Consider the following 14,306-nt stretch of genomic DNA (forward strand, 5'->3'; position numbering starts at 1 on the left):
TTAAAATACCTATTTGAAGACAGGGACAAGTTAGATCTCTGTGTGTCTAGTTGTCCTTTGAAGTTGAGGATAAATTGTGATTTTCGTTTTTTTAAGTCATAATTCAATTGATCTCACATGCAGTCAATTTCGGGCTTATTTTTTTTTTTACTTTCAGCATAACCCAAAGGGCATGTGCAAGAATGACTAGAATTAAAATAACCACACCATCTTCACAAGATAGCCAAGGAAGAAAAAAAAAAAAAATCAGTCTTTACATTTAGGTCAGTTAGTCCTTTTTTAATAAATTTGAATTCATTCATCAACAAGTTTCATATTGTATCTATCACTCAATTTTGCTGTTTTTTCATGTCAAATAATACCAAAAAATTACATCAATGTGCTTAAGCAAAACTGGGTTAAATTTATCTTTACAATAAAATGAAATCAACATGAGAATTGATTATGACAGCAATCGCCTATTCCTACTAGAATAATCCTGTACTTACCTTAAACACACTCACTGACTTGTGAAGTAGAAACATGAGACAAGCGTGACAAAACATGATCACGGGGTTGGTCCTAGGGAGAGGCATACAGGAGCCACTCTCTGGGAGGTCATTGTTTACCCAGGTGTTGGGAATTTAGTATTTCAGGAAAACACGGCACCTTTCAATGCAGTAGAAGAGGTAATCAATCCAAGGCACACCAGCTAGTGTCCTGGAAAAATTTAATTCACCTGGGCAGCTCTTTGCCCCAAGATTCGATGTTACTCTAATGGCTCACACTGACAGCCAGAGTCAATTCCAAGAGTAACAAAATGTTTCACCAATTGTTCAGTTTTGCTTACATAAAATGGCCAGAAATATGAACTGGTTTTCAGGTGGGGAGTTAAAATAAGAATTAAGTGATGGTTTATACTTTCAAGCCAGGAGATTCAAAGTTGGACATATTCTTGTTAGAACACACCATGGTGGGACAAACACCAATGGATTATCTACTAGATGCTGAAAATGAACACCTACAACTGCAATGTGCCTGTCCCCTTAAAACCAGCCCCAGACTTGTTTGGCATCACCTTTGAGATGATCTCCTCGGTAAAAATGTCAATGCTGTGTTTGGACAAGAGAGAAGTGCTTTTCAGGGAGTGACTGAACATGTCAAAGTTCTGGGTGCTGGCGTTAAAAACACATGATATTGCAGATGTACAGGTAGTTTCCAAATCTAATGGAAATATTATCATGACATACTTTCTAGTTCATTTGAGATTCAGGGGGAAATGGATGTCGCATGGTATAGACAGTGAAACCCCTCCACAGTCCCGGGGTTGGTGAACAGGAGTAACACTTGTTTTAAGGACTACTCAAGTCTATCAGTCTTTCTCTGTCGGGAGTTAGGTAGCAGGGCTCTTCCATCATCTCAAGGATATCTGAATATGGGTAATAACCAATTGTCATAACAAGATTCTTCTGTAGATCTTGAGCCCCTGTGGCGCATTTTGGAAAGACAGGACTACTTAGAAAATTAACTTTTTATTACTTTCAATTGTTAAGAAAGAAATCTCATTATATCCCCAATGATAATGTTTCTCTCCTTACTCAAGAGGTCTGGGTGTGGGTAACAGCCACCTCCCAACAATGTCAGAGGTCTGGGTTCAGAATTCCTCAACGCAACTCAGTCACTGGTTCAAATAACTACTGTGGAGTAACGAGAGGTCATTTTAACACAACAGAGACTCCAATTCAACTCGCTTCTGTTAACACAGTCAGAGTTCTCTTCTCAATGCTCTCACAAGTTTTAAAAATGGAGAAGCTATAAAATAATTTTGTTAGAAGAAAAGTAATTTTCTTCTGAAATGGAGTAAAGCAAACACATACCCAAGGATCTTAAAAAGTTTTCTTTTTTTGTTTTTACAGAATATATGTATGTATTTGTGTGTGTGTGTGTGTGTGTAGTTACAAACACTATTTATAGTATAGCTAATATGTTAACTTCATCGCAGTGTCTACAAAGTTGTGGATCCCAGTCTTGGTGCCAAATGCATATAAAAAGCTCAAAAGCTATTATGACTATACCATGCAAATTTATATCCAGAAAACCTTGGGAAGGAGACTGCAGCTCTTTGGAGCCCCATGGGGTCTCTGCCTTTGATATTTGGGTACCTCAACTATGCATCAAAAAAGTTTTAAATCACTTTTCTCCCAGAAAGAATTAATGTCACAGTTCTGAATAGTATAAATTATACACTTAAATAGACCATTGACTGTTTTTGTCCACATCCATTTACATTTTGGGGTCCCTCTTCTGCATGTGGACCTCACACCTTTAATTACTGGATACAGAAAAAGATACCTGAAGTATTGAAAGGGATAAAGTCTTCGCAAATGTATTTTTTTTCTTTAACATGATAATAATGATAAGGCCACTTACAAGGTTTTTCCCAATCTGTTTAACTTTTAGGATCCCCCATTGTTACCCATGGAAAAAATCGTCAGAGAAAAGCCAAAGCCAAAGAAATCCCTGGCTAGTCTCCAGACGAAAATAAAACCAGAGAGCAGCGATTAGGAGGAAAAAGATAGGAATGAAGGAGGGAAAAGGGTCTAAAAGTAGGTAATTGCCTCTAGCGTGAGATTTTGTGGATTATGTTTTATCTGATGGTGGGTTTTGAACTGTTGCAGATGCCCACAAATTAAAGGTTGTTACGGCCACCAAAGAAAAATCAAGTAGTGGTCAGCTCATGGGGATAGTCCATACCACACGCATCCTCTGGGAGGGTGGTGCCTCTACCTACATCGAGACAACTGGGCTGGGGCCAACCATTGGAGCACTCTGGTCCTTGGTTTTGGATAGAACAGAGAGGGTGAGGCATACGTGGCATTTTGGGATAAAGTATTAATTTAGCAGTTCTTCCTGCAAATTTTGCTTTTTTTTTCTCCAAATGCTCAACTTCACTGTGACACCTGTTTGCACAACTGTAGTCATTTCAGTTTATGGATGCCTGTGATAGAAATATTGTTTACAAAAAATATATCATCTCTTTTTTTTTTCTTTAGAAAGATCTCATCTAAATAGTAAGTTAAGGTTGCGTCTATGAAACCGGTGCACCTTGTCTTGTTTCTACGAGCTTTAAAAAGTCCAAATACTGATGAGGCTGTGGATCAGAAGGAACCAACAGTGACCGTGTTTGCTGTCAGGTTGCCCTCCTTCGCCTCAGAGAACGGTCATGGGTCGTTGGGTGACGCGTGGTGTGTACGGGTCGTGTTCCTGCAGAATCCTAGTCAGTCTAGGAGTAGTTGGATGTGCTTATGAAATATGTCAGATACAGAAATAAAGGCATGAGGATGATTCTTAGTTTCTGAAATTGAACAGTAGAAGTGTTTTAGCTTCAATCTTAATTTCTAGATAACAGAAAGTAGTTACATCACATAAAGGAAAATATGACATCGCATGCTGCCATGATAGCAAGCGTAAGAAACAAAATCTTGGTAAATATACATATATATGCATATTATGCAAATATATTTTCTATTAACATACAATGTTATAAGAATGACTGATAACATAACTGCAAGGGGGAAAATCATCCTAGATGGTTTTACCTTAGAGTAACGAATAACCTGAGACATCTATGCTTTCTGTTGGATATCAGGCCTAGAAATCCATACGAGATGTAGAGCACATTTTCAGTGATTGAAATGTCACTGGCCAAACGTGCCACTGTGTTCGCACATGACAGTGAAGCTGGATCCACTCCAAGTGAACAACAGAAACAAACTACACACTGTATATTAGAGTACTTACAACGAGATGCCATTCACTCCCGATGGGTTTTCAAAAGACGGTCGTTCAGACATCAACGTGGGATCCATCTATGTTTAAGACAACAGGTAAGCACACTGCCAGTGGCTCACCCCAGCCACTAAACCATTACAGAAAACGTATGCCCGATGAAAACAAACCCCATCACCAGAGAAGCCAAGAAGCCTTCGCTTACTGAACTGAACGAGAGGATATGAAGTGACTCATTTTAAACTAGCAATACCACTGTATGAGTTTTCAAAGATTAACTAAGAATGTCTTTCTGATTTTTAAACTAAAACATCTAACTTATGATAATAAAAGACACATTTGGGGATGATATTGTGTTTCACGCCCTCATTCTCAAGGCATAATATTTAGATGATACTTGTCCCTTTCAATTAAAAAAGAAAAAAACTATGACTTTCTTTAATATACATCCTGTGGTAAATTGTCCATAGCTGCAAAATGTATATATGTATGTGTATTTGTCTTCCATACACATGGGCACTGACTCCTGTGTGTATAAACATATACACATACATCCTCATATACACGTGTATTTTATATATATGCTGAGAAAGTTCACATATATATACAATTGCGTATGTATATATGTGTGTGTCTGCTTGTGTGTGTGTCTGTGTGTGTACAGGTATAAAAACTTGACAGGCAGAGTAATATTTCACTCAGTGTTAAATGAAGTCTTTGAAAAATCAAGTACAGTCACTCAGTTAACATAGTACAGCCAGTAAACTAAGTTGAAAAGAGAAAAAGTGAATGGAAACACGATCCTGGACCATCTGTCTATGGCATTCACATCGGTTAGATCAGGTATTTTAATTTTGAGCTGCGAAGACCTCCTCCGTAGATGGGTCTTCTTGTGCGGGAGGCTTCTGTCCCCCAGGAATCGCCCATGCCCTTCTCGAGGCATGCTCTGTTTCCTGTACTGGATTCCTGAGTTGTCAAAGGATATTGCTGAATTCCTGGTATCGCCAACGCCGCCTGCGACTTCATTCATTTCATTGTGAACTTCCAGCGATGTCAACAGAATATTTCCATGAGCATCCACCTAATTGGAAGGAAAATGCACATGGTTAGACAGCCAGCATGCCAATAAATCCAATTTCCCTATGCAGATCCCGGACAGAATGATGTCACGCCATCACGTTACATGTTTTATGAGAAACTGTACATCTGTCAAATCCAGCACTCCATTTTATTGGAAAATGTCATTTTGGAGGTTAATTGCAGTTGAGAGATTTTTATTTCCTTTATCTAAAAATGCTCATGTAAGAGATTAGATGAAAGAAGGTGGAGGGGCTTTTTCAAATTGCAATTTCACATTATGGATACAAATCCTTACTGAAAAAATTAAAGTACAAATGACTTTCAAGATGTTAACTTAGGTGCTCTAACCATTTTCACAACTATACTTTGAATAAAAACTATATTCTCCCATTTGTCTTTGGAAGTCCTCTTGTTCCCTTTTCTGATGATATAACGCACCCGAATTACTACAGAGAAACACATGAATAGTCCTGTGATCGAAGGGCACTCCTGATGACTTCCACGGAGTAGATACAGACACCCTCCACCCCAACTCAAGTAGGCTCTCCTTGCCCAACACTGGTTCTGGCAGGAGACTTCTTTTTGAAGGGCTATATATAAAATAGATGAAATTCCCTTCCCATAATGGAGCTAAACTTTACAATGATAGCATTTTATTGTGTGCCAAATATAGCTTCAGACATTTCATGATGATGCCAAAGGTCCATTCTGTTTGTGGGTTGGTCTGCCTCGGAACTTTCAACCTTTCACAGGACATCCTGGAGCTGGGGGCCCCAGTGGAGTCCTTTCTGAAATGAACTAGTAGCATCTGCTCTCTGAGCAGTACCCCATCCCTGCCACAGCCCCAAGGACCATTCCACAGTCCCCAGGGCTTTCACTCCAGCAAGCCGCACACTTCCCTATCTCTCTTCCCTTTCTTTGCCTGGAGGGCCATTTTCTTTGTCCTATTTCTGGCTGTGGAAAGCCTATCCCGTGTTCCAGTACTAGATTAAGTGTCTGTGGTTTCCTCCATGAATCTTTCACAAAACACAGTTATTTTGTGTAGGAATAATTTATTGCTGTATTAATTTGTGTCTTCCCGCCTTCTGTATATACTTCAATTTCATCAATGGCATCCAGCTAGATGAGCAGGAGGTGAGGTGGTGAGAAGAGTCCTGCCTGAGAAGGTGCTGGGCCTGTATGGAGTTCCAAGTAGGGATAGGACTGCTGGTGGGATGGCCTCAGACTTCAAGGGGGCTGTGACACAGGAAGGGCTGCACACATCCAGGGACCACTCAGACTGTGGTGGAAAGGCACCAAAGAGGACTCTCAGATGTCTACAGGTTTGGTAACACCATTCTGGGTCACTTCATTATGCTTGGGGAAAGTGAGGTGGTCATCAGGGAGGTTGTAACCATAGGATCAACCCAATCTGGTTCAACCTTGTGTAATAACATGGTGAGTTGTTTTCAGTTGCCATGAACCCCCAGGTTGAAGGTCATGTAACCTAAGCATGTCCAGATGAACCAAGCCTACAACCATGGGTGGAACCTAAGTGCTCAGACTAGAGTTAAGAAGCAAACACCACATGGCAGGATCCAACATCCAATCAGATTGAGCCCATGGCAGGATGCAGTCAGACCACACATCCCAGCATCACCTCATTGAAAGATCCAATCAGAACATGCCTCATTACCCTCTGCCTATAAAACCTGCCTCAAACCCCAGTTCCAGGCAACAGATTTGAGCATTTCCTCCTATCTCCTTGCCAGCTGACTCGCAATAAAACTTTTATTTACTCAAAATCTGGTAGAAATTTTTCAGACAAAATGCAGCAAAAACATCACAAGCAAAGGCTTGAAGAGCACCTGGAATACTTTGAGAAAGGCAAACACCGTTCCCAGCACATACTAAGCCTGAGACAGATGAGGTCACTATCATCATCACTGCCATTATCACTTTTGTATCCTCTTATCACAATAGAAAAGTACACCTAGTGCTGGGTGGAAACACAGATTAGATTCAGGCCAGTGAGATTTTTGTTTTTTGTATGTCGTGAAAGAATTTCAATTTAACTCTTTAGGGAACAGGAAGGAAGAATAATTTCTAGGTAGAAAGTCATAGATTTCTGAAGTACAACTCAAGCTATAAGAAATTGAATTTGAGAAGAGAGTGCAGAGAGGGGCCCCAGGGAGAGCGCCCTGCAATGGTTTCTGTTTCCTTTAGTGGAGTCTGGAATGGAAATGCCTGAAGCCCGTGAGTAACTGTTCCCCCGGCCACTGCAACACATCTCGGGGTTTTCCCTAAGCCTCTAGACACACACGGCATGCCCACAGCAGCAATGCTGGGCCTCCGCCTGCCCAGTGCTGAATCTCCGCAGCTCAGGGGCTGGCGAAGGAGTGGACTCAGCACTCCAATCCCACCCCGGCCCATGCACTCCTGTCCTCTGTGAGCTCCTAGCAGGAGCGTCCACATTGCAGCAAGTGTGCCATGAGTCCAGGTGGGGCCAGTGCTTCTAAACCAATGCTACATCCTATAGTTATAGGATGAAGAGTGTCACCGTGGGATCTTCCTTATAGTTTACAGGCAGCATTGGTTTAGAAGTGGTCAGACAGTGACCTCATCTGTCCTCCACTGGACAGAGTGGTCTTCTTAGAATGGAGGACGGCCAGGCTGAGTGCTTGGAGATGGGAATGGACAGAGATCACACCACCTGTGCTGGAAGAAGGTCCTTCATGGGGACACAGGATGTGGGGAAGTGAGGAGGGCATTTTCTTATATTTTTTTATCCAGCAGAAGGAAAATTCTAATGGAGCTTGTATCTCAAAAGCACCTGGAATGTTAGACCTTGGTAAGAAGGAAAGAAGTGGGTGGAGAGAATGAGCTGCCTGGCTCACAATGGGAATCTTGCTTGGAGAGGGCCTGGGAGGGGGGTCAACCAATGTGTTCCTGTTCATTTGGGGTGTTTCATTCATTCAATTTACTGCAACAAATATGCTTGGTACACCATCAAATACGTCTGATTTTGAATCATGAGAGAAAGCACATTTGGTTACCATGTAAAGGGATTTGATAAATTGAGGTCATTTATCAAATAAGCGCAAGTCGATTTTATTAGGATGTCCAGCATTTTAAACAGTTCTACTTAAATGGTAAGCTTCTATGTTTAAAATTTATCTGATGTTGAGTCAGAAGATAATCAAAGGTGGAAGATGCTTGTAGGTGTTTTGTTTTGTTTTGTTTTAGACATTTGCTCTGTCGCTCAGGTTGGAGTGCGGTGGCACGATCTCGGCTCACTGCAAGCTCTGCCTCCTGGGTTCATGCCATTCTCCTGCCTCAGCCTCCCGAGTAGCTGGGACTACAGGCGCCTGCCACCAGGCCCGGCTAATTTTTTGTATTTTTAGTAGAGATGGGGTTTCACCACGTTAGCCAGGATGGTCTCAATCTGCTGACCTTGTGATCCTCCCGCCTCGGCCTCCCAAAGTGCTGGGATTACAGGCATGAGCCACTGCTTAGTAATGCAGGATTTGTTCTTTTCAATAATACTAAGTGGTTTGGGAATTACAATATCGAAAAAGTGAAATTGTTTTCCTGAAGATAGAAAAAACCAGAAAGCATCATTTAGCTTTAGAAAAATGTTCTCTACAGACTATGCAATGTTTTAAATAACAAAACTGTGAGATGAAAAAAGCCCAGCCATCCACTTCAGGATGTGGGATGCCTCACTGGAGAATGCACTTGCACGAAGGGGCTGGGATTGTTTGAGACCATTCATTAAAACATTACCACGCGGCTGCTACATGTCACCATCTTGCCTTGTCCTTAGTCAGGAGCACAAAGTGAACACAAGAAGGTCCTCACCCTCAAGGGGTCTAACTGATGAGACCTTAAATAATCAACAAACGCATTTGAAAAAATACTGCATGTTGCCTTTTAAACACATTGATAATTATTACTTTTTTAGAGACAGGGTCTTGCTCTGTTGCCTAGGCTTGAGTCCAGTGGCGTGACCATAGCTCACTGCAGCCCCAAATTCCTGGGCTCAAGTGATCCTTTTGCCTCAGCCTCCTGAGTAGCTGGGACCACAGGAACTCGCCACACCTGACTATTTTATATATATATATATAAAATATATATATATATATGTAAAGTATATATGTAAAGTATACAGATGTAAAGTATATATATATGTAAAGTATATATATATAGTGTATATATGTAAAGTATATATATAAAGTATATATGTAAAGTATATATATATAAAGTATATATGTAAAGTATATATATATAAAGTATATATATGTAAAGTATATATATAAAGTATGTATATGTAAAGTATATATATGTAAAGTAAAGTATATATATATATAAAGTATATATATGTAAAGTATATATATATATATATAAGAAACAAGGTCTCTCTTGGTTGCCCAGGCTGATCTGGAATTCCCAGACTCAAGTGATCCTCCCGCCTCCACCTCCCAAAGTGCTGGGATTATAGGCTTGAGCCACCGCACCTTGCCTAAACACACTTTTAAATACCATCTCTTTTCTAGTTATAAAATAACATATAAAAAGCTCCTTTTATCAAAATCTAGTAGATCAGAATTAACAAATTTGTGGAGTGAAATATCAAGGAGAGGAATGTCTTTTCTTAAAGGAAGAAAGGGGAGTATTTTGCAACCTCTTTAGTCAGATGAACTTTGACGATTCTAATGACTCAGTTTTACCCAGCTTTATAAAGATGACATTTATAAGCCTTGTCCTCCCTTCCCACTAGGAAAGTGGAAAAAACATACCTCTCCAGTACAACCAAATCCATGACAAATAGCACTTATTCATGGACACATGTTACAAGAGCATGTGTACCACGTCCATGTCATGGGTGTGCATATTTTGGAAGATGCAGAGAGTCAGATGCTGTCTAGGAGGCAAAGCTTGCTGGGCACATGGGATTTGAGTGATCTGCCATTTTCACAAGTATAAAGCATGTGCCCCATAAGTTGGGAGAACAGAAATAGAACCAACTGCTTAGAGCAAGGAGTGATGGGGGCAGGATGCAGATAAGTGGGAGGCAAAAAAAATCAAGGAAAATGTTGGCTGGGTGCAGTGGCTCATGCCTATAATCCTAGCACTTTGGAAGGCCGAAGCAGGCAGATCACGAGGTCAGGAGATCAAGACCATCCTGGCCAAGATGGTGAAACCCTGTCTCTACAAAAAAAATACAAAAACTAGCTGGGCGTGGTGGCGTGTGCCTGTAGTCCCAGCTACTTGGGAGGCTGGGGCAGGAGAATTGCTTGAACCCGGGAGGCCGAGGTTGCAGTGAGCTGAGATTGAGCCACTGCACTCCAGCCTGGTGACACAGCTAGACTCCATCTCAAACAAAACAAAACAAAACAAAACAAAAAAACAACAAAAATGTCATGGAGGAAAACATCTGGCTTAGATCTTGGAGGGAAAATGTGGACCAAGAAGAAAGGCATTCTAGGTAGAGAGGACAGGACAATGGAAGGGGAATGGGTCATCATTTAGGTGGGAACTTCGGAAACTGCACAGGGAGAGTGAAGACACAAGACATTGGGTAAAATGAATGTTGAGTTGAGTTTTCTGGATTTAGATACAAATCTGTACGAATCCATGTCCTGTCTTCCCCAGCGCTGTGGCCAGTGTTGTGTTTGGGAAACGACCTCATGAAGGTGGGTCTCTAAGGCTGTGTCCTTGAACTCTAGTGAAGAAAACTTAGCCCGAGGGAAGTCAAACCCACCTCCCCACCTATGTTGTTAATAATTTACAAAACTACAGTGCTCTTAGGGTCTTTGGACATGTATGACTAACTGGTAGCTGTCTTAGGACATAGCACATGTGAGAAAGAACTCAAGAACAATACAATTTTACATTATTCTTATTTCAGAGTGGGTGAACACTTGTAATGGAAGTAACAGTGCAGGTAACTCTCATTCTAGTGTGAAAAGGAACCTGAATATGTATTGAATTAATAAGATCTTAGTGTGAAATAATTTGGCTGCTTTATTTATGGTTTTACATTTGTATGGTTTTCATTTAAGCATAAACCAGTATGTAGAAAATTTCCACCAAAATTACTCATGGATTTTTTTTTCTGAAAGAACCAAAGGGTTATTAAAAATCTGTTAAATCTTAGGAACCAAATAACTTAAACAAATATTTCCAAAAGAGAAAGTCTTTTTCTATTATCTAGAATTTAAGTCTTAAAGTAGAAAGAAGCGATTGTGGGTAAAATACAAGGCTGAAATGCCCTTCATAGAATGACAGATGACTTGCAATTTTTAAATCATTTCATGAATACTCTTTATTTTGAAGGGTTCATCTCATATCTACTATAATTAGAACCATTGATTTCAATGAAGTTTTTCTTCCTGCTCTATAACCTTGACAGGTGCAAACATTCAAAGTCTAAAAACATCTCATTCAGAATATAGCACAGAGAGATTTTTTGTTTTTTCCTAAAATATGTCACCAGATTGGCACACAGTTGATATCTCATTCTCTAATTTTCTTCCAGCTTCTAGTTAAGTAAAATACTGTCATTTTAGAGGAATGAGAAAGGACTTGCCACGTGAAGAATGAAATCTTGCTCTTTAGTAAGAATGATGTTGAGTCTGCAGCTCTGATTCCTTGCCAAGAATTATGACTCTCTACCACCTCATGAAATTCAAATACTAATTGGTCAACTTGTAAAATATCACAAGGCTTGTAACCATAATGCATGAATTACAACCAAAGATGAACTCTTGGGTATAGAAACAACTCAGGAACAAACAGATGGTATGCACAAATAAATTAAGGTCAAGGCTTACATGGTACCACTAGTCTGGGGAGATACTAAGTGAGTATGTGAATGTCTTAAGCATTCATGAATCAATTACTAGGTTAAAATACGGCATAAGTACTAAATATAAGGAAAATCTACTCATGGTTTTACAGTAGGGTCACTAAAACCACAGTACCAAGAGGCAGTTGCTGGTGGCCTACAGTGTCCGTAAGGGTACTGTTTTCTCTTGAGATGCCTTACAGGACACAGAAAGTGGCCTCAGGAAAGACAATGACAAGCCAAGTCCCTGCTGTGGAGCCAGCAGCTGTCAGTCAGGGGAAAGCTGCAGGGTGTTGTTGTTGGCCACACTGAGAGGCAATCCCAGGTGCTATCCCTGACACATCACAGCATTATTCACAATAGTAAAGACAGAGAATCCATCCAAATGCCCATGAACAGTGGACCGGATAAAGAAAGTGGGGTACATATACACCATGGAATACTATGCAGCCATAAAAAGAAGATCATGTCCTCTGCAACAACATGGATGGAGCTGGAGTACATTATCTGAAGGTAACTAACACAGGAACAGAAGAACAAATACTGCATGTTCTCACTTATAAGTGGGAGCTAAACACTGCGTATGAATGGATGAAAAAAAGGAAACAGCAGACACCAGGGCCCCCTTGAGTGTGAAGGGTGAGAGGATGAAGAGGATCAAAAAACTACCTTTTGGGCACTATGCTCATTACCTGGGTGAGGAAATAATCGGTACAACAAACCCCTGTGACATGCACTTTAGCCATGTAACAAACCTGTACATGTACCCTTGAAGCTAAAATGATAGTTAAAAAAAGAAACAAAAGACTGTAGAAGCTGTTAGGTTGTGTATATAGTACCACTTCTGTTTCACGTAAAATTTGATTCTTTTCTCTGTTCCTTTCATTCATCCACATTACTTGATATAAACTTTTTCGGAGTTACGTTTCTACTTAAAAATTATCACTAAAGTCTTAGGTGTACTCAAGAACAATTTTTAATGTTTGCCTTTATGAGCATCAAATATGCATTTAGAATTAGCATACATAAAATTGTATGTTGACTTCAAACCTTAAGTACTGATCTACAATACAGATTCTTAACCATGTAAATATATAAAGGCCTTACTAAGATTGCTGAGAAAACAGAGAAACAGATTTTTGAAAAACCAAACAATAAACAAGGACTCATGAATCAATGAAAAATTTCTTTTGCATTTAATTTATAATATACTTTTTCTACATCCTGCTACTTTTCTCTATGGATGCTAGAGTTTTTTTGTCTTTTTGTTTTTATCTTAGATTTTAAGTCTCGTACCCAGAAAGGTATTTCTGTAGCACTACAATTTGACTGTTTTAAACAGTCACATTTAGAAGAAAAAAATTTATAATCTGTTTAAATTAAGAGGAAATTTGGAAAGACAGCATTGTATGTGTATGTGTGGATACGTGTGCCTCTGTGATGGAAACAGTAATGATGTGATGAATTCTAGTTTCCTTGGAAACAGCATGACCAAAGCGTATGGTGTGTTCCTAGTAGGATGTGGACCTATTTGGAAACATAACAGTATGATACTAAGTATATTTTCCACTAAGAAATTCAATAGTTTTGCCTGTGAAAAATCTGGTTTTATTCACAGATCCTCAGTTTTCTGACCAACTCTATTTATGCTGTGCTGAAAGGAAGGAGCCATTTACATTCACTTAATATGCTTCCATGGGTTCATGAATGTTTGTTGGCCTCTGCCAGGCCTACGGGCACAGGCAGTCCTCCAAGGAGCTACTGTGTTCGCTGGCAGGTGTGGGCCCATAAAGGCATGGAGGGCACAGAATAGAGCAAGAAAACCTCCACAGGCTTGAGAAGTAAGCATGTGATATGGTTTGGATCTGTGTCCCCACCCAAATCTCATGTTGAACTGTAATCCCCAGTACTGGAGGTGGGGCCTGGTGGGAGGTGTATTAGGCCATTCTCTCATTGCTATAAAGAAATACCTGAGACTGGGCCAGGCACAACGGCTCACGCCTGTAATCCCAGCACTTTGGGAGGCCAAGGCAGGTGGATCATCTGAGGTCAGGAGTTCGACACCAGCCTGGCCAACATGGCAAGACCCTGTCTCTACTGAAAATATAAAAATTAGCTGGGCGTGGTGGCAGGTGCCTGTGAGCCAAGATCGTGCCATCACACTCCAGCCTGGGCAACAAGAGCGAAACTCCATCTCAAAAGAAAAGAAAAGAAAAGAAAGGAAGGAAGGAAGGAAGGAAAGAAAGAAAGAAAGAAAGAAATACCTGAGACTGGGTAATTTATAAAGAAAGAGGTTTAACTGGCTCACGGTTCTACAAGCTGTACAGGAAGCATGGTGCTGGCACCTCTCGGCTTCTGGGGAAGCCCCAGGAAACTTATAATCATGGCAGAAGGTAAAGGGGGAGCAGGCACATATCACGAGGACAGCACCAAGCAGGGTGGTATTGTGGTATTAAACCATTCATGATAAACCACCCTCGTGATCCAATCATCTCCCACCAGGCCCCACCTCCAACACTGGGGATTACAATTTGACATGAGATTTGGGTGGGGACACAGATTCCTCATGAATTGTTTAGCACCATCCCTTTGGTGCTGTCTGTGACAGTCAGTGACTTCTTTCTCATGA

The 14,306-nt window shown here is 40.5% G+C and overlaps 1 protein-coding gene across 1 annotated transcript in view; it reads right to left on the reverse strand.

Annotated features, from left to right (window-relative positions):
• Positions 1-258: 258 nt before the first annotated feature.
• The window catches only part of GABRB3 (gamma-aminobutyric acid type A receptor beta3 subunit), a 227,023-nt gene continuing 212,975 nt past the window's right edge, over positions 259-14,306 (reverse strand). Inside the window, exon 9 of the mRNA XM_030814461.1 lies at positions 259-4,849. Within this exon, the coding sequence (XP_030670321.1) occupies positions 4,508-4,849 (342 nt within the window). The 3' untranslated portion in view covers positions 259-4,507. The remainder of the gene's footprint in view (positions 4,850-14,306) is intronic.

The sequence above is a fragment of the Nomascus leucogenys genome, chromosome 6 (assembly GCF_006542625.1).
Source record: "Nomascus leucogenys isolate Asia chromosome 6, Asia_NLE_v1, whole genome shotgun sequence".
Taxonomy (NCBI): Eukaryota; Metazoa; Chordata; class Mammalia; order Primates; family Hylobatidae; genus Nomascus; species Nomascus leucogenys.